We start from the raw sequence: 23,434 nt of genomic DNA, 5'->3' as shown, positions 1-23,434 counted from the left end.
TACCCTCAGAGCTCCCAGAGTCTCAACCACCAACCAAGGAGTACACACAGTGGGATTGATTGCTCTGGTAGCATGTGCATAGTGGAGGATTGCAAATTCGATCATCAATGGGAGGAGAGGACCTCAGCCCTGTGAAGGTTCTGTGCCCCAGTGTGGGGGAATGCCAGGGCCTATAAGCAGGAGAGGGTTGGGTGGCAGGCATGGGGAGTGGGGAGGCAGCTGGGGTTTGTTTTTTTTTGTTTTCGTTTGTTTCTTTGTTTTTTAGAGGGGAAACTGGGAAGGGAGAAATTTACATGTAAATAAAGAAAATATCTAATAAAAAAAAGAAACTCTAATTCCAATTTTACTTAATTTTATTAATTTTAATAGTTTTACAACAGATATGATAAGCATATATAAGCATATAAAAAGTTTTACTCTAGAAAGGTATTTCAGACCTTGTTTCTAAAATTGTTTCCAAAAAAAAAAAACAAACGTGTTGGGGTTTGAATGTTAAATTTGCAAGTTTTTCTGCTTTATATGGGAGTTATCTTCTCATTGTGAAAGAGTATTTGATGGAAGTTTTAGCAATCATACAGAGCTTAAGCAAATGCAGTGATGTACAAACAGTTCCTGCAATATAAGTGGAATCCAGAAATAGAGTACAGGAACATTTCTGCCTCAGAAATGATGTGTTTAAAAGAGTGTGAATCTTACTATTTATATATTTACTACTTTGGGGAAGGATATTTTATTACATTGCTCTCATGTCTAATAAATAGTAAAGCAATAAATTACCAGTATATTGTTACAAACCTTTATTATTATTATTATTATTATTATTTTTGGTTCATAAAAGATATTGATCATGCTTCACTGTTTGGAGGACATTGAAAACACAATGACTATGTTTTATTCAGTCCTAGTGGAGCTGTCCCTACAGATAGTCTTTATATTCAGTCATTGCAATCCTAGATTAAATGAGTATGTGGTAGTGGTGAGGACTGCAGACAGTTTTGAAAAGGGCATGGAAGGATCACAGCCTTATCATTTAGAGGCTCTTAGGTCAGAATTAAGTCTGATTTGAAACAACTTTGTAAAAGTAGAGATGAAGCAAAGAACTGAGCATGGCAGGAAGTGCAGTTGGACTCTGGTCCCAGTCCTGTACATGTCATGGACAAAAACTGGTCCTAAGTGAGGCCACTGAGATAGGAGGATATACACAGGCTTGAATTATTTAGAATGTAGAATTGACAAACATATGTAATTGAAAAGATGCAGTAACAGATGACAGAAGCAGTACTTAGGCTACAGTCTAGTGTGGTTTCCTTGTTGGGAAGAGGTTTTTGGTTACTAGAGGAGAAGCAGGTTCCTGGGGGTAATGGACAATTTTGTTTCAGAAATCAATCTGTGCATATTGTGGAACATATACGGAGATGCTCTGGTGATCTAATCTCATGATACAGATTTGGCAGTTTTCAGTGTGCTGCAAGTAGGAAAAACCCCCAGAGTACTTGAGATCACTGACAGAGAATAGAGAGGAAGAACAGGAGTTGAAAACAAAAATACAAGCAGCCATTTAAGAGCTGATCCAAAAATATGAGGGGCACTGATAAGAAGCAGTGCCAGATAAAAACCAGGCCTGTGAGGTGACACTGAAGCAGAGGCAATGCACATATAATAAACACGCTGACATGTCCTCTGGCTTTGAGTTCCTGATATACTTTGCTAAGATTCTTCAGTGGAGAATATAGACAGGATCGGAGGGGTGGGGGAAGGAGGAGAAACTTATCTTGTAAATGTTAGGGGTAGGGTACAATGCAGCCGAATATTTTGGAGGAGTAAGAGAACTCTGTGAGCTTAAGGTGTGATGAGACTTATATTGGTTACATGTTTACTATATGCTCTTTTTTAAGCATAAGTTTAACTTGTTCCTCCTGTTTGCAACCTGATTTTATCTGCTACATGTTCACATGGTAACAATAAAAATATATAGGGATAGAGTAGGAAAGCCTTATGCGGATTCATCTCTGAAGGAACTCACTACATCCCTAGATTGACTGTCTTTATGAGAGACTCAAGTCATCATTAATAGCCTGCAGCCTCTTAGGACAAACAACAATATGAACTAACTAGTACCCTCAGAGCTCCCAGGGACTAAAACTCCAACCAAAGAGTATACATGGGGGGGACTCATGGCTCCAGCAGAATGTGTATAGCAAAGGATGGCCAAGTCTGTCATCAGTGGGAGGAGAGGCCCTTAGTCCAGTGAAGGTTCCATACCGCAGTGTAGGGGAATGCCAGTTCCAGTAAGCAGGAGGGGGTGAGATGGTGAGCACGGGGAGGGTGGAGGGAACAGGGGTTCGTTTTAGTTTTTGGGTTTTTTTTCTTTTTTTTTCTTTTTCTTTTTTTGGAGGGGAACCAGGGAAAGGAGATATTGTAAATAAAGAAAACATCTAATAAAAAAATTGAAACAAAAAAAAAAAAAGAAGCAAGCTGGCCTAACAATACACACTTATATCTGTTAAAGGGAATTTATAAGAAGTATATCAAGCGGTTTAGACTGTGGTGATGGATTATTTAAGAAAAGAAGCTGGAAAGCATAATGTCAGTCTTTAATTAATAGAATACATAGACAGTATGTGAGTCAGAAATCTGAGGAACCATTGCATGATTGGAAATTATGAGGCAAGGTGTTATTACTAATGTAGAAAAGGGGTGAGGACGGTCGTGAAGGCTAGCAGTGTCTGACGCTAGGAAGAGGCTTATCGGCAACAGTGAGATCTGTCCCAGTAGAGGCTGATGATGGTAACAGAACAGCCATACCATTTCCCCAGCAACCCTTTTCCTCATTTGGAGATCTCTAAAGTCTGGTGTTTAGACTGATTAAAATTGAAAGGAGACATTGTTTAGGTTGTTGTTAAGAGTGTGGTTGGAATTTGTTCTATTGCCATAAGTGAAGCCAAGTAACATTGGCTTCAGGGAAATACAGATTGGGCGAGCCATTTCCACAGTAGTGAATAACAGAATGCAGAGAGTTGGTTGTGAACTGAGTGATAACCAACGCACTCCACAGTGACTCAACACACAATATCCTCCTGTGCACATTGATTTCCATATGAAATGGCAGATGCAACTTCTTTCTCCTAACAAACATGGAACAAGAGCCAACTTTTTTCCCCCTCAGTGAAAATGAACTCATGTTTACTTGTACAAAAAAATAAAAAAGCACCATGTTAAATTCTTCATGTATTTTCATGTTATGATTTTTTTTATTTTTTATTAGATATTTTCTTTATTTACATGCCATATGATTTCTCCTTTCCCAGTTTCCCCTCAAAAAAACAAAACAAAACAAAACAAAAAACAACAAGAACAACCTCCTGTTGCCTTCCTCCTCCCCCTGCTTGCCACCCCACCCTCTCCCACTTATTGGCCGTGGCATTCCCCTACACTGGGGCACAGAACCTTCACAGGGCCAAGGGTCTCTCCTCCATTGATGATCGACTTTGCAATCCTCTCCTATACACATACTGCCAGAACAATCAGTCCCACCATGTATACTCCTTGGTTGGTGGTTGAGTCCCTGGGAACTCTGAGGGTACTAGTTAGTTCATATTGTTGTTCATCCTAAGTGGCTGCAAACCCCTTTGCTCCTTTGGTCCTCTCTCTAAGTCCTTCATTGGGGACCCCGTACTCAGTTCAATGGATGGCTGTGAGCCTCTACTTCTGTATTAGTCAGGTACTGTCAGAGCCTCTCAGGAGATAGCTATATCAGGCTGGCTTGTCCTTTCTTCAGTCTCTCCTCCATAGTTAGTCTCTGCAACTCCTTCCGTGGGTATTTTGTTCCCCCTTTTAAAAAGGAATGAAATGTCCACATTTTGGTCTTCCTTCTTCTTGAGTTTCTTGTGGTTTGTGTGTTGTTCTTCCTATGATTTTTAAAAGAATATGTAAAATGATCTAACACCTAAATAAGCCTATGGCTAAATTATTAAACTGCCACTAAAAATTATTATTGTGAAACAGTACAGGAAACTGAAGGTGCTTCTAAAAAGAATTTAGTTCATTTATGCAAACTAACCATCATTTTGAAGATTCATTTATTTTTTTCTCTTATACTGAATTTCATATTTTTTTTATTTTACATTGCTGTGATCTAAGTAGATTTAATTTGTCAAAATTAACATGTTAGATTTTAATCGCTAATATGGTAGTATTGAGTCAGGCGTAAATTAAGTCTTCATGAATGGGATTCATACCCTTACTGAGGAGCCTGAGAGACCTAGGAGTTGGATACCTTGTCACCATTTGATGACACAGTTGAAAGGTATGTTTTGTGAGGAAAAGCCCTTGCCACTGAATATGCTGGTCCTTCATTTTAGCCTTCCTAGCAGTATGAGCAATATGTTTCTCTTGCTTATAAGTTAGTTTGAAGTATTTTGTTACAGTGGTCTGAATAGATAAAGACAAATGTCTTACTTTAACATGATTCAACATATTGTCATATAGCTTCTTGTCAGAATATTCAGTGCTTTCTATTTTCCATCCTTGCAACAGAAATCAAGTGTCGTTATAATTCTGATACTTCATGCCTAACTTGTTTTATTTCTTTGGGAGTTTTTAGAATATGCTTTTTGTTCCAAGTGTTCTGAAATTTAGTAATTATGCTCATATGAATTCCCTTGTAATGTAGTTTATTTTGGTTCAGGATTATGCTTTTTAAATTAAAATTTGAAGTAATCAGCTCATTTTTATAATTCCTTTAAAATCCATAGCCTCTAGTTTGTTTCCTTTTGGCTGACTGCATTATGTGATTGTCAAACTGTTTGTAGGAACTCTCAGTTGTATTGGGGTCCCTTGAGTTTCCCTTCTACCCATCTATGAAGATATAAGATTTAATCCTATCAAGTCCTTACAGCCCTGCCTCAGTAAATTCTGCCCCATTTGTGTCCTATTGTTTGTGTCCTAGTGTGTCTGTTTCTCTAGCAATGACTGTTACTGTGTGACTGTACACTCCATGCTTTGACTCTTGCAGACAGGAAGTGATATTTCAACTTGAGGTCTAGCATTTTCTCTGTGGACTAGAATCATCCCTGTGGCAGACGCCACGTAAACATGGATGTCACCTTCTTTGAGTATCATTCAGTTTCTGTTTCTCTACTTTGCCCAGCACTGGAAGTAGGGATTTGACTAGTTTTGTTTTTAGTTTTTACTTAATCCCAAAGCTTATAATTACAGCAGGAGAGTGAGTTAAGTGCAGTTCAGCATTGCCAGAACTGGAGCATCTAAGAGCTAACCTTTAAAAACATATTTTTGGCAAGAAAATTCCATTAGATACATGGTCACTATTTATTATGCTGTGTATTTTTTCTCAACCTTGTCAAAAGGAAGGTGTTTGTTGAAATGTCTGTGCCAAGATGTTCATTTGTTTTTATCCCTCTGTCTCTAGGTGAAGTAGGACCTATCATGATTAACAGTACTAGTTATTACACTGCCCTGATGTAATTACAGTGTAAATATTTTGTTTCTGAAAAGTTTGTATTTTCTGTGCAATGGCCTCTAATATTTATGTGCTTTCATCAAGTAAATGTAGGTCAATTGTGACAGTGGCACAGTTTGTGGAAGTGTGTTATAGTTTCATATAGGGAAGAGCCAAACTTTTATAGTCAGTGTGTGTGTGTGTATGTGTGTGTGTGTATATAAATTTTTCTAGAAAATATTATTACTAGCCTGAAAAATTGTTCTTTAACAGAATAAACTGATTTCAGAGAAAAATGGTCATTGGCATTTTATACCATGTACTGTAAAGTTATACTTTTGAAATACCTCATAGTTTGGTACTTTGATACATTGTATAACTTCTGCCCAGTGCTTGCTGTGTCACAGTTTCTGTGAGAAACAGAAACGATGGGCCAGGAGCAGTGGTTGCATTCCTAGGAGGTTTTTCTTCTGGTGTTGTCTGTCACTTTGGAAGGCTACTGTGTTAAAGTAATCAACCTTATTCAAAAGGCATATCAAATTCTGAGAAAGGAAAGTGAAGACTCACACCCTGTCCTCACAGTGTGTGTGTGTGTGTGTGTGTGTGTGTGTGTCTGTTTGTGTGTATGTGTGTGAGTGCGCACCTGTAAGCACACTGTGTTATTAGGTTCCTATTCCTTTAAAGCCAGTTATAAAATAATGAGAAATCCTTTGATGGTCTTCTTGAATCTCTACTGAAATATCCCCACACTATAGAATGTGTACACATAGAATCTATAGTAGATTATTTAGGACCCTATTACAAATAGTCTTTGTAAAGTAGAGAATTTTACATTTGCTATATAGCATAAAGCCGTTTTGACATTGCTAACATAAGAAGAGTGAAGAGACATTTGCATATGTGTTTTTTCTTATAAACCTTTCAATAGTGTTGTATTATTTGTAGGACAGTATGATTCAGAAGTAAACAGTGGCAAAGTTAACTAAGGAAATAGAAATAATTGTTTGCTTGGCCTCAGCCTCCCATGTACTGGCATTATAGGTATGAACCTATACTAATGATTACACAGTTACAGTTTGGATAAGCCACAGGATGGCTTGCTTGTTAGCTATAATACTTTTGGAAAATGATCTGTTCTTTGGGCTCTGATTTAATCTGTTATTAGTGACTTTCTATGTTTATGGTACAGTGGCATTGTTAGTCAACAGCAGAGAGTAGGAGGTGCCAGATAGGAGGAAGTAGGGAATTGGCAAGTATACCCTGGAAGACGTATCTTGTTTCATGCTTGGTGCTCATGTCCATTCTAAGGTGAGCAGCAATGCTCTGCCCATGCTCTCCACCATGATGAGCTGTTTTTCTGTAGACTATGAAGGTGCGGAGTCACAGATCAAGAAGCAATGGGAGCCAAACGACCATAGCCTCAAACAGAACTCTGATGTTGTGAACCAAAGTAAGTCATTGCTCCTTGAAAATGTTCATCTTTGAAGTTTGTGACTTTCATTAAACGTGACTAACATTAAAAAAAAAAGTAATGGTTCAGAATGGAGGAAATCATTATTATACACATCTATATCCATGAAGAAAAATAAAGCCTTCCTAACATAAGATGTTTCCTTTTGGGTATTTGGTCACAGTGGCATGCATGGTAACTGGTTTACATGTGGGTATGCTTCCTTTCTTGTCTTTTTAATATCTTTCTTTGTTTACTCATTGGAACTCACTGGAGACTGCTTATTCTTGCCATCTTGCCCCACTTCTGGCTGGGCCAGGTACCAAAGCAACTGATTGCTGTCTCTCACATCTCTCACTTCTCTCTCCTCACCACTTTACTCATTCTTGCTCTCCAGGGTGGTACCTCCTACTTCAGAGATAGAGCCCTCCTTCCTCAGTTTATTGTCTCTGGAAGCATCCTCATTTGTGTACTCTATTGTGTTCCTCACTAAAGACCTGATCTTCTCTTAATCCAATCAACATGTTACTGGAGGTTAGTATCACAGTGGATGGGCTTCACCTATATGGATGCCACCAAACCAGAGCTGAAAAGAATTTAAAAATTTTCATATGAATTAAACCTTTACTGAATTTGTTATTTTCTCTAATTAATATAGCATACTTTCATATTTTGTTGAGTATTGTAAAAATTGGGGATGATGTTAAGTATGCAGAAGAACATGTGTTATACACAAACATACTCTTTTATATATGGCATCTGATAAATGCTGCTTGGTATCTGAAAGTAGTCCTGGAACCAAAACCCCATGGATATTGAGTGGGTGACTGTAGTTTGTAAGTCACATAGCAAAGTACTCATTATGATAGAAGTATTTCAAAACTAATGAAATACAAAGAAAACCATACTTAGTAATTTAAAATGCCCACTTTATTAATTGCGATGGCAGAAAAGAGCAGTACCTATCTCAGGCTTAGAACCTAGTGTTGAGGATTTGATCAGCTACATGTAGAATCAGCAAGATTTATTTCATTTTGTTCTTTTGGTAGTTACTGTACATGATTTTTATTTTTTATTTCACTGACATAAAAATGTTGGGGATATGCTCATCAAAAACTCAGTAGGGAAAAACAATAAAAATTTTAAAGTATTATTTGAATTTTTTATATACTATATTTTAGTTGTATTCTTTCTCCTGCCCATACTTTTTTCATTTCTCATCTTTCTATCTGCACTATTCCATTTTCTTTCTTAGTCTAAAGAAGAAATCAAAAACAAAAAGCATACAAGAAACATGGAATGTGTTTTGGTTGTTTAGCTGCACCTTGGCATCAATTGGCTTCTTGGTTAAGAATAGGTGTGGTTGTTACAAGTATGTGCTTTAGTTACATGTTTGTGTATATATATGTATATATATATGTGTGTGTGTGTGTGTGTGTGTGTGTGTGTGTATGTGTGTGTGTATATGCACATATATATACACACATATATATATGTATATGTGTTTGTGTGTTTACGTATATGTTTGTATATAAAATTATATTTTTCCATTGGAATTTCATACTTGTAAGCAATGTATTTCGTCATTGTTATGTTTTGCTTTTCTGAGATAAGATCTCACTCGGTATTCCTGGCAACTCTGGAACTCACTATGTAGATCAGGCCTGCCTTGAATTTACAGAGATCCTCTGCCTCTGCTTCCTTTGTATTGGGATTAAAGACATGCACCATGATGGCCCTTAAAAATGTAAGTTGATCACAGTGTTTTTTACCAACCTGGACTAAACCAAGTTATAAAAAAATTAAATTAATGCAACAATATCAAATAGCTTTACATGGACTTCTTTGTGTTTCTCTCCTCTTTTAACATTTTATTGATTCTTTGTGAATTTTACATCATGCACCGTAATCCAACTTATTTCCTGTCTCTTCATATCTATCCTCTGCTCTTATAATCCTTACCTACAAAACAAAATGAAATGAGATAGAAAAAAAAAGTCTTGTCCTGGAAGCTGTAGTATGGTACAGTGTGTCCCACAGTACACCCATTTCTTCAGACATCTTTATATGCAAATGTTCAGTGTAATGAGTCATTGGTCTGTTTCCAGGCCTCTGGCTTCTGTTATACTATGTATACTGAATCCTCCAGGGATTCTTCTCCCATATCCTGTTATTACTCTGTGTCATAGAGAACCTGCGGCTTTGGATCAGCCGCCTCCCAATTCATACACTCAGCAAATCATAGATCAGGTAGATATGGGAAGAGTCCCACTCAAAGCCCTTGAGCTGGGTCCAGGAGGGAGCCTAACTGACAAGCCCACTGGTTCTCCTGTACCTACAGCACTGCGGCTGGCTCTTTAGTTCTGCCTCAGGCTAGCTCACCGAATGCTACAGCTGGCAGGGCCTCCTGCTCTCAGGCCCTCCAGGGAGGCTCATCTGCACCTTCTCCATGAAGGCCAGCTCTATTGGGCTGCACAGAGGAGGTGTAGGACCTGTTCTTCTTAGTGTTGTGGCTGGAGAGGGGCAGGCATAGCTCTTCTGCTCATATGACCTCCAGGCCAACTGCCCCACCTGCTGTGCCCCTCACCAGCTGCAGCCCTTGGGAGATCAGGTCCTACACCTTGCCAGGGCAGCACAGTAAAGGTGGTGGCGGGGATGCAGATGAGCATGGAGAACTTGCCTCATGCTACTCTGCTGTGGTGTGATACTGGCAAGGGAGAGATGACTCCCTTTGAGATGGTATTATGTCCCCAGTTTTCCTGTGAAGAGGAGTTTGAAGTAGAGCCAAACCATGGGAATATTTTCTTCTTAGGGTCCAGAGGAGGAGGCTTTTATGAAATCCCATCCCTGTACTTTTGGCTTAATCTGTAATGGTGGGCCTAGCAGCAGACAGTGAAAAAGAACTCTTGCCCTGATGCTGAGCACTGTGCATAGGTGAAATTCATGCCTTTCCGTTGAGAAACCAGAAAATGATCATATGGACACTAATAGGAAATCCTATCCTTGGATTTCATACTCACATATTTGTCTTTTATTGTATTTTATTGTTGGGGATAACAGTTATATTTATACATTTTAAACAACAGATACTAGTGAAGTTAATCCATAGCAAGAAATTGCTTATTCTGAATTAAAAACAATACTACTAAATTATTAATGTTATAATTAATTAAAAACAATATTTTTTCATTTGAAGGAAGAGAACATGGTACTGAGATAGGTGTTAGAGTTAGATCTCAGAGAAATTAGGAGTAAGGGAAGAATAAGATCAAAATACACTGTATTCATATTATGATACAATTTTTAAAATATTTCTTAATATTTGAATGGTATTTTACCAAAAATTAACTTATAAGTAGTTTCTTCTTTTTCTCTTATGATGAACTATATAGGGCTGGACTTGGACTTGGTTTTATCTCTGCATTAATATGTTATGGATTTCTTTATTCAAGATTAATGTGTGGGCATGTTTTTTATACATTGAATTTGGAAGTTTCATGTGCTGAAAACCTTTCTTCCCTAAAAATGTACATCATTTTCAACATACTGAGAGCTATAATATAAAGAGGAAGGCAGGCATCTTTATGGATATGTGTTCTGTTGACTGTGTCATCTGCTCAAAAGTTAAGGAACTTAGTTTCTCCCTTGATTATATCACCTCAAGAGATAATATTTTACAGATCTTCTTTAACCTTCTGTGTGTTTACATTCAGAGAAGCTTCAAAGGGTACATGTTCAAATTTAATTCCAGTTTATATGCTCTTTTTAAATATTTTTTATTTTTGCTCTGCTTTGGAATTGCTTTATTTTGGTATGAGAACACAGAACACAGTACAATTCCTTATAACTGAAAGAAAAGTACTCTAATATTCACGCTAGACAAAACACAGTACAATATCCATACCTATGTGTTACTATGTGTGCTAGTAACCAGAAGAGTGTTTTGTTTAGTGTACAGTTAGCTTTAAATATCTTAGGTGGTAAATGTGTACTTTTATGAAGACAACAAGTACGTTTCTCATTATAGGAGTAAATTTAATTTTATCATTTTACTTATTCACTTTATATCCTGCTCAATGTCCCCTTACTGGTCACCTCCTCCCTTAATATTTCCCCCATCCCCCTCCTGGTCCCTTCTCCTCTGAGTCGGGTATGGGGACCCTGGGTATTCCCCTACCCTGGCACATCAACTCTCGGAGAGGCTAGGTGCTTTCTCTCCCACTGAAGCCAGACAAGACAGCCCAGCTAGAATCACATTTCAAATAGAGTCAACAGCTTTTGGGATAGTCCCTGTTCTAGTTGTTCATGACTCACATGAGGCCTAAACTGCACATCTGCCACATATGTGTGGAGAAGCCTAGGTCCAGCCCCTATATGTTTTTTGGTTGGTCTCTGAGAACTCCAAGGGTACAGGTTAGTTGGTTCTGTTGGTCTTCCTGTGCAGTTCCAATCCCGTTCGGGCCCACAACCTTCCTGCTACTTTTCCATAAGAGTCCCTATGTGCCATCTACTGTTTGGCTGTGGGTATCTGTGTCTGTGTGAGTCAGCTGCTAGATGGAACCTCTCAGAGGACAACATGTTCCTGTCTCCCAGCATAACAGAGTATCATTAATAGTGTCAGGGATTGGTGCTTGCACATGGGATGGGTCTCAAGTTGAGCCTGTTATTAGTTGGTCATTCCCTAGGTCTTTGCTTCATTCCCCATGCCTGCATTTCTTGTAGACAGAATAAATTTTGGGTGGAAAGTTTTATGGGTGAGTTGATGTCCCTGTAGGTCTACAGGGGTTCCTGCCTGGCACTAGGTGTTGGCCTCTTTATGTTCCACATCCCCAATGTTGTGAGTCACAGCTAAGGTCCCCATTGATTCTTGGGTGCCTCCCTCATCCCAGGTCTCTGTCTCATTGTGGATATGCCTCCACCTCCTCACCCCTGTCAGTTGAAAATTCCCATTCATTTTCATGGCCATCTAGCCATCTCTCCTGGCCTTCCCCACTCCTGATTCTGAACCTCCCGCTCACCTCCCTATACCCCTCTTTTGTATTTCCTCCCTCCATCTGCCTCTTATGTCCATTTTATATACTCCTCATGTCATTAAAATTTAGTTGATCTTTTAGTCTTGTTGCATGGTCTTACATTTCTTTGTGTGAGAATGTCACATGCTCTTGACCTTTGATTAAAAGTTTAAAATAAATAATTAAATCAGGTACAGTGGTGTTAACTAATTTAGACATACTGAATTTCTACTCTATCCAAATATGTTTTTGATAAATATTTCTTAAATTGCTTAATTTAATTAAAGCAATGGGTTGCTTCCAAATGAGTATAATCATTAAAATAAAGGAAATTATTTTTGTCTGATACTTTTTTACTTTAAGAGCCAATAAAAGTTGGGATAAAGTAAAGAATTAAGTGAATATTATGACCAGTTCCAGCTTAAAAATACATATTTTTATGGTTAGAAAAGTAATGCTTGACCTTCTAAAATGTGTTTGTAATCTAAATGACTATAAATATTTGTTTTATTTTCATTTTCTGTTCCTGTACAAAATACCCTGCATGCATCCCTGCTGGGCTCTCCTTCTCCATGCTTTCTTCTACCACTGAAGAGTCCTCGCTTGGATAACACTGCAGAGGTTGACTTTTCTCACCCTAGCTAACTTAATCATAATAATCTCCTGAGAGACAGCCTTAGTCCAGTCTGGTCCATAGCAGTGAGACACTCTTCCCAGGTGCTTGCTGCCTTAAAAGCAACTGTTAAAACATTCATGTTTTTTCTTGTTTACATACTAATGCAGATGAAGTTTTTCAGCATCGAAGATTCATATTTTAAGCCTTTTGTTATAGTCTCCATGATGTTAAACTATCTTCTACCTTTATGTTCCAGCTGAACACATTTATATATAGCCATTTTTGGTGTTGTATATCCAAGTGATATTACATTAAAGAAAGTTACTGAAATTACTAGTCAGTTGCCACATAGATTATAGGTTTTGGATAGCTAGGTTTCATTTGTTTGTTTGTTCTATAAATTGAGTGCTTGTTTTTGTCTCAAAAATTTTAACCTGAGAAATGAAACATTTTGGAAATACTTTTTAAAATACATAACACACTAGAAGTCATCTAGATGCAAAAATTGAAAATAAACTCCAAACTGGTGGTAGAGATGGTATTAATTTGTTTAGATAGATAGATAGATAGATAGATAGACACATAGATAACTAGTGCATATACTTATTTGAGTTTCATAACTAACACATGCATTGTAGTACTTCATTTTGAAGTTCTCTCTTAAAATTCTTTTAAGATTATTACTTCTTACAAGTGTATTCAAGTTGTCATTTGGTATTATTATTGTAACAAATCATATTCTTTACATAAAAAATGTACTTTTCACAGATCGTTAATTTCTTAAAACTCTACTTTTGTTTTTTTTAACTATCACCAATTGGAAATTTAACTATTTAAGCTTTAACTATTCCCAATATTGGATATTTCTTTGCCAGTAGGTTATATATGAATTATTCCAATGGTTTTTGTAATAAGATACACCCATTTATCTTAATAATACATGAGTTAAAAGTTCTCACTGTAACAGTTACGTTTCTCTGAGTGGAGAATCTTAGGCTTTTGTAAACACATGGTGTAGCATATCGAAGAACGGTTGTATTGTTTTCTTTTCAAATCAGAAGTGAGAGATGTTATTTTTAGGCTATTTGTTGATTCATATGAGAAATGCAGTAGAAAGCTAGGGGACGGTCTAGCTTTATCGTCCCTGTATTGCATATCGTAAGTATAGTTTCCGTCTCATACATTTTCCCCTTAGAAGAAAGTATGTTGTAAACTGTATTATTAAATCTCAACACTATTCTCAATCTGAACACATTTTCCTTTCTTTCTTTTTGTCTTTCTGTCTTTCTTTCTTTCTTCCTCTTCTTTCCTTCCTTCCTTCCTTCCTTCCTTCCTTCCTTCCTTCCTTCCTTCCTTCCTTCCTTCCTTTCTTTCTTTCTCTTTTCCTTTCTTTTCTTTTTTATTTAAATATGATTTTTTTTTCTTTTTAGTTTAGACTTGGTTCCTTCAACCTAGACAAAGTTTCAAACTCAGCTGAAGTCATTAGAGAACTCATTTGTTACTGCCTGGACACCATTGCAGAAAAACAAGCCAAAAATGAGCACCTGCAGAAAGAAAACGAAAGGCTCCTGAGAGATTGGAACGATGTTCAAGGCCGGTATGTACACAGTGAGGTTGTGTCAGAAAAACACTGAGCTCTTTCATTCCAGGAGATGTAAGCTAATGATATATAAAGTTACAACATATGTAGAGCAGGCATTTTATAAAATCCCTACTAATTATTTCTTTACATGATTTTATTCAACCACATTATTAGTGGCTGTTTTGTACTGTAGGAGGGCATTAACCATTTTAGCTCTCTTGTTGTTTGGTAGAGCCAATAAACAGGAAAGTTAGAAATGATTGGGGGTTGAATATCATAGCCTGTTATTACATTATTAATAAAAACAGTAGTCTGAGTATGTTGCCTGGTGAGAGAATGTGTGTTTAGCATATACATGGCCCAGCATAGTCCCCAGCACTTGTAAAGAATAGGGACATTTATAAGGAAAGGATTACTTTAGCTTAATTTATAATAATAATTAACAAAAGGAGATGTGAAATGTAAATAAGCACAGTGGGCTTTTTGTTTGCAATCTGGGAATAGTAACTGCTTCAAATGATGTGTGTTTTGGCTCTACTAGTGACATTTTCCCTGACTGAAAATTCATGCTACAATCATTTTTAAAACGTGAAGTAATTGTGGCTACTGAACAAGAAGTTGAAAAGTCTTTCATTTTCCAGCATTTGCCTCGTGCTTTTTAAATGGTGAATAAGAATGATATATTTCTTTTCAATTATTTCTTTTTCATGCAAATTATAATGAACTCCCACCTGAATAATAATTTTCATTATTCTGTTACACAAAATGTATTTGAACTTTATCATGAACACTTATATTCCCACAGAGTCAAACCTTGTATGTATATGTTTATATGTAGAATTATATACTGCATATATAATGCTGTTACAAATTGTGCCATATAGTAAATTTTTAAAAATTTTTCTTTTAAGGTAAAGGTATAATAATATCATACTTCCTATTTAAGTGTACATGTGAATTTTTAGGGCAAGTGTTGTGACTACTCTGTATAGACAGAACTCCTTGGGGAAGTGCATATTAAATAGGTTGATGGTTATTCACATATTATATGAAAATGAGTGTAGCTAAAAGAAGCCCTTAATAAGTAATGAAATGAATTAGGTAATGTACATAAAATTAGATAACTAAGTCCCAGTTATCTTTGAGTTTCATACTTAATATTAAGGGAATACTTGTGTTTTTCTCTTTTAGCTTTAAGTTATTTTTGTATTCATGTATATATACTAAATATATAAATGAGTCAAATGCCAGTTTATATATTTAGGCAGCTATATAGACAAATCAGTTAGTTCTTCTCCTAAACTTATTTTTTTTTTTGATTTCATATGAATCAGCATCAAGCATCTATGCTTCAAAGCATTGTTTGGAATAATATCTATAGTCTGATTATATTTTTCTATTTTACATATGAAATTAATCATATTAAAGCAGATGAACTGTGGTTGTGATAAGCCACAGTATTTTATATTTAAAACCCCAAATATCCTTAGATAAATTTGATCTAAATTGCCCACAAAGACTGCAGACTGTGTACTATGTAGTTGAAGCAGTTGCTTTAAAATGTCTGCCAGGAGCTGAAAGAAGTACTGTCTATCAGCATTCAGCTCCATCCCTTGGCTAGCAGGCAGTCAGGAATGAAGATGAGCCTGGAGAAGGCAGCCTGTGCAGTGAGACCATGAGTGAGCTACACAGAGTTCTGCGCGCGGAAACGGTGCGTGAGTCGCGCATAGGGAAACCATGAGTGAGCTGCACACAGTTCTGGGAAGGCAAACTGAGTGAGCCACGCGTAGTTCTCTGCATGGAAACTGTGAATGAGCCACGCATAGTTCTGTGGCGTACAGGTGCTTGATGCTTTCTCAACTATCCAGAAGGGCCTTTTGCCTGACAGCGTAAAGACATTTCCTGTCACCTGTCTTGTATGATCACTCTACTGATTTTTTTTCTGATGTCACTACTGCGACCGGTGTCTTCTTTGTCACCAAACAATGAGTTGCCATTGGAGTGAACCTACATCTTGGAAAGAAGGAATGTTCTTGGGGAATTCTAGGCTGTTGTTTATGTACACAATATGAGATTAGTGAATGTATCTATTTTCCCAGTTTGCTTTTGCTTTTTTTGAGGAAACAAAGTGAAAACTTTGAGAATCTCCCAGTACATTGTGGTCTTGTCCCAGCAGCACATGTGCACTATTCTCTTCTATAGCTCAGAACCAAGAGAGTAAACAGAGCATTCAGCACACTGGCTTCCTTGTGGCAGCAGTATTGCCTAAGATTTGACTTTCAAGAGATTAGAGATAGTGTAGGTCAATGCCAGGGCCAGGAAGCAGGAGAGGGAAGGTTGGTGAGCAGGGGAAGTGGGAGGGAACAGAGTTTTTTTTTTTTTTTCTGTTTTTGTTTTTCTTTTCTTTTCTTTTTTTTTGGAGGGGAAACAGGGAAAGGAGACATCATTTATCATGTCAATAAAGAAAATATCTAATAAAAAAAGGAAAAAAAGAAATAGAACACTTGTACTGCATTCAGAAACTGGTGACTTTGACCAAGTAGAGAATCATCAGAAATAGGAACCTGTTATGAGTCCCTGTCACAGTCCATTTATAACTAGCCGATGATTATAATGGTGTTCATGTATGATCCATTCATTTCTTCCCACACCACTGTATCAAAACTCAAGGTCAAAGGAAAAGAGTGTTTGAAAGAGGAACTTGAACAGAACAATAAGTATTTCTTCAGAAACTATGGTAAGAAGGTCTGAAGTGTATTGAACATTGAGTAGAAAATAAAGTGAGCTAACTCAATAATGTAATTGTATTCTTATTATTCCTTAAAAGGCTTAAGTTCTCTTTCAGGAGAACTTACCTAGTAAAATATTACCCATTGTTTGCATAACATATGTATTTTTACATTTTAAAGAGAAATTAAATGGTAATAGAATATATCTTAAATTGTATACATATTTTTAAATTGAAATATGTATCAATGTTGTGATCAGAAATGAATAGGAGTAAAGGATTGCAGATGAATAGAAATTGTGAATTTTAATACACAAGCCTTAGCATTGTCTTGCTATTACTGCTTTATTATTGCTCAGTAATTGTATTCTTTGCTCCCTTTTTTGTTCTTGTTTTTTATACTTTAAATACATAAAAGGAAAACATTAGAAATTTGTATGTGAATTCTGAGGTTATTATATGTATTTATTTGTTAGATTTCCTACTTCATTTCAAACAATAAGTCTCAACTTGTGTGTTACTGAATAGGTCTTTTGTTTGCAGTCAAACCTCAGTTTAGAAATTCTCTGGCTTTACTCTGAGTTAAAGTCATTAAACCCACAATAGGAGGCAGTTTTCATTGAACTGCTTTGTCTGAATTAGCAGGCCTTGAAAGCTCTTTCTCTTTGTCTTTGTATCTTCAAGGTGAAATCACATTATCTGTAGATGAATTCAGTCCGATTTTTAAAGACCTTAGGGTATATGTTTGTGTCTCCATGGCAGCCCATTTGATTGTTTAAGATCAGTTACAGAAAACCTTGTCTTCAGAGAGCATGAGGGACAGCTGTGGCCATCCTCTTCCTGGCCTGAACCTTATTCTGTCTCTACTGTCAGCCTCTACTCCAGGTCCTCTCAGCCATCTTGAGCCACTCTGTGCTATTCAGATTTTCTTCTGTTATTCAGCATTGACCTGGTGTAACTTGTACCAGAACTCACTGTTAATATAATGATTACTATATTGTTCCTATACCATATGCCCACACCCATGTGCCTCTTACTTACCTGGTATTTTATTTGGGATTTTATTTTTGTGTCGACTTGTTTTTTGTTTTTGCTTTTTTTCCTTTTTGGCTACTTAGTACTCATAAATTCTTTATTTTAACAAATGTGTGCTTTAAAAATTTAAATATTTATTTACTTATTATTTATCACTTTTAAAAATAGCTATGCTCTGGTCTAACTTCCTAAGTCCCTAATTAATGATGAATTTTTGCATTATTATTGCTCTATATCATCATCAATTTTGAAAGGACAAATGTCATTAAGTCTTTCCTCCTTGCTCTTGCTGCTACTTGTGTGTGAAATAGTTTGAGGCTGGCTTTAGGGAAGATCCTTGGATTATTTATAGTCTGTTTCAGTGCTCTAAGGGTGAGTGTTACTATCACAAGCTTAGCAATGAATCTCATGTCTCTCTTTGGCCAATGCTCTGACCTATTAATTCTTGACCCATGTTTCAGATAGACAGTTGTCAGGAGGCAAGTAATAAATATGGTATAGCGACATTATAATGCTATGGAAGATTGGTTTTAAAGATGTTTAAGGCAAGCTATGCATGTCTTACTGAATTCTAGATAAATGACCAATATTCTGAGTTTGTTGAGGAGATAATAACTGAGCATATATTTGTGTTCTCTCAGTGTTTATAATGGTACTCTATGCCATACAGCTCAGCTTTTTCTGGGAAGTGTTACCCTGTCTTATGACCAATTTGTTACAATAAAGCCATAAAAGCAGGGAAGGTTAAGCTACATGATGCATAACTTTTTCCCCATAACAAAAATTATGTTTCTTCTCAGTACATTCATCGTATGGGTATTCAGACTAGTACTATTTTATGAAAATTATATGAAATTTTAGTTTGATAGTTTTTTTTTTTTTTTTTTTTTTTTATGGTTTTTCGAGACAGGGTTTCTCTGAGTAGCCCTGGCTGTCCTGGAACTCACTTTGTAGACCAGGCTGGCCTCGAACTCAGAAATCCACCTGCCTCTGCCTCCCAAGTGCTGGGATTAAAGGCGTGCGCCACCACCGCCCGGCTTAGTTTGATAGTTTTTAAAATTTAATGTTATACATGCTGTAGTTTTCAGAAGGTTGTGGGAAATAACGGTAGTTCTTGACAGTTAATATGTATGCATAATCTTTCAGTCAAAAATTTCAGGGATGCTTTATATAAAATTAAATATGTAGTTAAATCTAATTTGTGTGATATGCATGAAATTTATTTTTATTAAATATATCTATGTATTTAATGCATTTTATTATATACTGAGATAGTTTAGTATATAATGTATATTTTAATATATATTGCATAGATAATATACATATGTTCTCATGTTTAAATTTCTTATGTTATTATGTTAGAACATATTAAATGAAAATAAGATAATATTCATTGGACAGTTTGCATCTGAAATTACAGATATAGTAACATACCCTGCACATAAAACAAATCATACATATTGGCAATATCTTGAGATAGCAAGTGCTGAAGGGAAGCAGATATTCCCAAGAGGCACCTCAGACCTGGGTGTATCTTGTAGCCAATGAGGAAGAAAACCAAGTCCACCAAGCTCCTTTGCCAGTGTGAAGTGGCTGAAGGGATATGTATTCCGTCCCATGGTCTTTAGGAAGCCTTCAGCCCCTAGCACGGACACTATGCTGCTGAGGAACTCATTAGTTTCTCAGCTTGTAGAACCAGTCTGACACACTTAGAAAGGCTACTAGGAAACAAGACATCTCCAAGGAGGAGGACTTCAGAGGGTGTGTCATGTAGCTCTCAAACTAACCTAGTGCCAAGTAGTTTGCCATCTTGGAAGAGAAACTGGGATATGGTACTGAAAAGGATGTGTTATAAATCAGCAAATGAAAAGACTGTGTTTATGAGCTCACTTTATTCGTTTATGTCATGAATGTGTACTGAACATGTCTGCTAGGCACTGAGCATAAAGCACTTGGTAGAACACACATGTTCTGTGGTCTCATGGAATGCCACTAAAAGAATGTGCACTAATTGCTTCCAGAATTGCATTGCTAGATATTCTTTTTACATTAGAATAAGTTCTCTATATTTTTAAATTGATGTGTTGTGGGACACATTAAGGGCCTATGTGAAAAGTATCACAGTTTGACAGTTTCATTTCTAATTATATCATCATAATACAGGTATGTATATTTGTGCATATTCAATTATTAGGACACACATAGGACACATATAAAGTACTTTTAGGAACATATAGAATAAGCAGAGCAGTAAAGGTAAGATTAGGCAGAACTTGACTATATTTAGAAGGATACTTTCAATGAAATATTTGTATTTAAATTTGTAAAACAGTTGTTTAGTCATGGCATGTACACAGCACGTGTATACAACTTTTATTAGTTTGCATTCTTCCTCTCTGTTGGGATATTAAAGCAAATAAAATTCCCTTGAGCATTATAACATTCCAGGATGAATTATAAATACTAGAGAATTTCATTCTTTTTTCAAAATATCTCTAAGGCTGAAGATATATACTTCTTTTATCGTTTCTTTATTAAGTTCTTAGAAATAATCAGGTGACATGATTCAATTCATTACATTTTTAATATATGTTTGGGTATGTGTATGTATGTGTGGTGGGTTAAAAAGATACAAGTTAATTATATTCTTGTGGAACAAGTCAGAGTCTGAAGACTGACTACAAATTAAGTGTAGCATTGTGATATAACATAGCCTCACTGCTGCTGTAATAATAATATTAATGTACATTTGTTCATTATAAAATATAATATGTAATATAAATGGTTCATGAGCTTTCAGAAATAAACTATATGTGAATTATTATATTTGAGAATTTAAGTTATAGAGCTTTATTTCTATCTATCTCAATTATCATTCATTTTAGACTATAAATTTGAAATATTAATAAATAGTATTTTCTAATTTGCCCACACTATACTTAAACAAAAATGACCGTAGTTATGTTTGCTTTCAAATGTTTCTTGAAATCATGAGGATGAGATTAAATAATATTAATGATACAAAATTTATATGACTTGCAATTTGTTTACTTCTTTATACTTTTAGATTTGAGAAATGTGTGAGTGCCAAAGAAGCCTTGGAGGCCGATTTATATCAAAGATTTATCTTGGTGCTGAATGAGAAGAAAACAAAGATCCGAAGCTTGCATAAGTTGTTAAATGAAGTCCAGCAGCTGGAGGAGAGTGCCAAACCTGAAAGGTAGTACTTTTGCTGCTGGATGGGAGAGGGGTAAACCTCAGTAGCATGTCTTTACAGACTCGCAACATTATGTGTCAACCTTTAGCAATGTACACTTTTTTTTTGTAGTGGGTTAGCCATTCTACCTTGAATGGGTACATTCTCTCCACAATTTCTCCATGTCATCCTATGGTTCACTTTAGCGTACAACATATAGTCATAGTATACTACTTATTCATTTAATTCATACATATTTATCTATTTATTTAACATATTTAATTTTTAGACATTATGAACTAAGAAATCTATCAGTTAACAAAGCCTTTCACCTCCTCCAAGGCTGCAAGTTGTTTGCAGACCTGTAATCTTAACATCTAAGCAATGCTAACTTTAGATCCAGCTAGTGACTGCTTAATCCTGTGGTGCATTTATGTGGTCTGATGGAAGTGTGTTATTTTATCCTATTGTTGTCAAGTTGTTGTTGTTGTTTTCCCCTTTCTGAAAGTGTGTGTACACTTGATTTTTAAGGGAACAAAATTATAGGTTACAAGTGGTTAGTATAGGTTTGTGTAATTTCAAGTGGCTTTAGTCATTAACTCATGCAGATTAGATTCTGTTGCTTTGGCTTTAAAATAAAGCAGAGGTTTTTGCATAACAGTATAAAGAAAGTAAAATTTAATTTTATCTTTTTCTAAGTCTGGCACAGAGCTCTACTTGCATGTAGTACTAAACATTGATATAAGCTCTCTGTACCTCATTTTGGGGGCAATTTAATGAAATTTAGAACTGCTTTCAAATCATTACAATGCTGAGCACTGGCCCACTGAGTTAACTAGGTGGAATAGTGTTTAAATAGACTAATAAAATATGATATACTAATTCAGTAATTAATAGTGAACATTAACTACCGTTCAGTTTACTAACTAAAATAAAACCTCCTCCTCTTAATGGACTTAGTCTTTAATTGATTTCATGTAGTTCACTCGTCATCATCTGAGCAGAACTTTTTCTTTCTAGAAATGTTTTTCTGTATTTTCTTACTGATAAATTAGATTGTTAACCAGAATGAATCGATGATTTCCAGTTCTGCCTTTCTCTATTTCCAGGGAAACTCCATGTTCTGATAAAGCACCTGAGGAGGACGGGCTTTATGATGGAAGCACTGATGAAGAAAGTGGAACCCCTGTGCAGGCTGCAGGTGAGAGGGCCGGGACCCATAAGGGTTCTAGTGACACTTGAGCTTATCACTCTTGTGAGAAACCAAATTGAAAACGTGTATGGAAAAAGATTTTCCATGAAATTGATCAAAAAATTTACCCTAAAATTTTAAGAAAATTACACTAAAATTAAAATTTATAGTAGATTGTAGCAGTTAGTAACAGCAAGGCATACAAGCAATATATATGTGTGTGTGTATATATGTACACACACATATATAAATTATCTCTATCTCTATCTATGTATCTATCTATCTATCTATCTATCTATCTATCTATCTATCTATCTATCTACCTACCTTCCTACCTACTAGGGTTGAACTTTGGCTGTTAAATGAGAATGCATGAAGAGGACGGCAGAAGCATTTTATGTTAAATATCACCATCTTAGAACTGCTGGTCTTCAATTTAGTGATTTCATGGAGCTGGGGCTATTGGTGAAGCAGGGGTAGGCTGAACCTGCTTTTACTCTTCAGAAAAGAGCTTGCTATGGTGTAAAAGGGGACAGACATAAAAGATGTCTAGTTGCACTGATTTTCAGGCAGTTTTTCTCTTACCAGTCTTTTGCTAGTACACTCTGGTCTCAGATCTTGAGTGTTTATTGGTTTCATTTGTGTTTGTATACGTGTATTTGTGTATGTGTGCATTTTCTTTGTTGTCGTGTGGTTGTTGTTCTTTAACTTTGTTTTCTTTTGCTTGCTTGTTGCTAAAGAGCGGGAATTAAAGCTACATTTGAATGAATGGGGTAAAAGGGAGGAGCTGGGAGGAGGTGGAGGAAGAGAAACCCTAATCAGAATATATTGTATTAAAATTATATTTAAAAAACAGATAAATAACTTTGAAAAAAGGAGAGAAATACAAAGGGAAAGGCATCTTGGTTTATATCATTTGTTAGCCACATTCAGGCCTGTGATCCACATCCTAGCAGTTATTTAACCCTATGAGTTATTTTCTAGGGTTATATAGAGGCAGTATAAGTGCATAGCAGTATATGAGGGCAGTAGAAGTAGGGAACTCCTGAACTCATATAACACTGAGAAAGTTTTGCCTAAACCCCATATAAAACCAGTTTTAGAAAAGAGGCTTATACCGGGCTGTGGTGGCACACGCCTTTAATCCCAGCACTTGGGAGGCAGA

The 23,434-nt window shown here is 36.2% G+C and overlaps 1 protein-coding gene across 7 annotated transcripts in view; it reads left to right on the top strand.

Moving 5' to 3' along the window:
* Xrcc4 (X-ray repair cross complementing 4) overlaps positions 1-23,434 on the top strand; it is a 248,473-nt gene that overhangs the window by 87,877 nt on the left and 137,162 nt on the right. For all 7 annotated transcript variants that reach the window (XR_004115888.1, XM_031360484.1, XM_031360488.1 and 4 more), the window contains 3 exons: positions 13,967-14,133; positions 20,949-21,101; positions 22,187-22,278. Coding sequence is in view for 6 of the 7 variants with exons in the window: in XM_031360484.1 (XP_031216344.1) it covers positions 13,967-14,133; positions 20,949-21,101; positions 22,187-22,278 (412 nt within the window). In the remaining variant the exon portion in view is untranslated. The remainder of the gene's footprint in view (positions 1-13,966; positions 14,134-20,948; positions 21,102-22,186; positions 22,279-23,434) is intronic.

The sequence above is a fragment of the Mastomys coucha genome, unplaced genomic scaffold (assembly GCF_008632895.1).
Source record: "Mastomys coucha isolate ucsf_1 unplaced genomic scaffold, UCSF_Mcou_1 pScaffold8, whole genome shotgun sequence".
NCBI lineage: Eukaryota > Metazoa > Chordata > Mammalia > Rodentia > Muridae > Mastomys > Mastomys coucha.
Note: the sequence above shows the minus strand (reverse complement) of the source record. Positions and strands in the feature narration are given on the sequence as shown.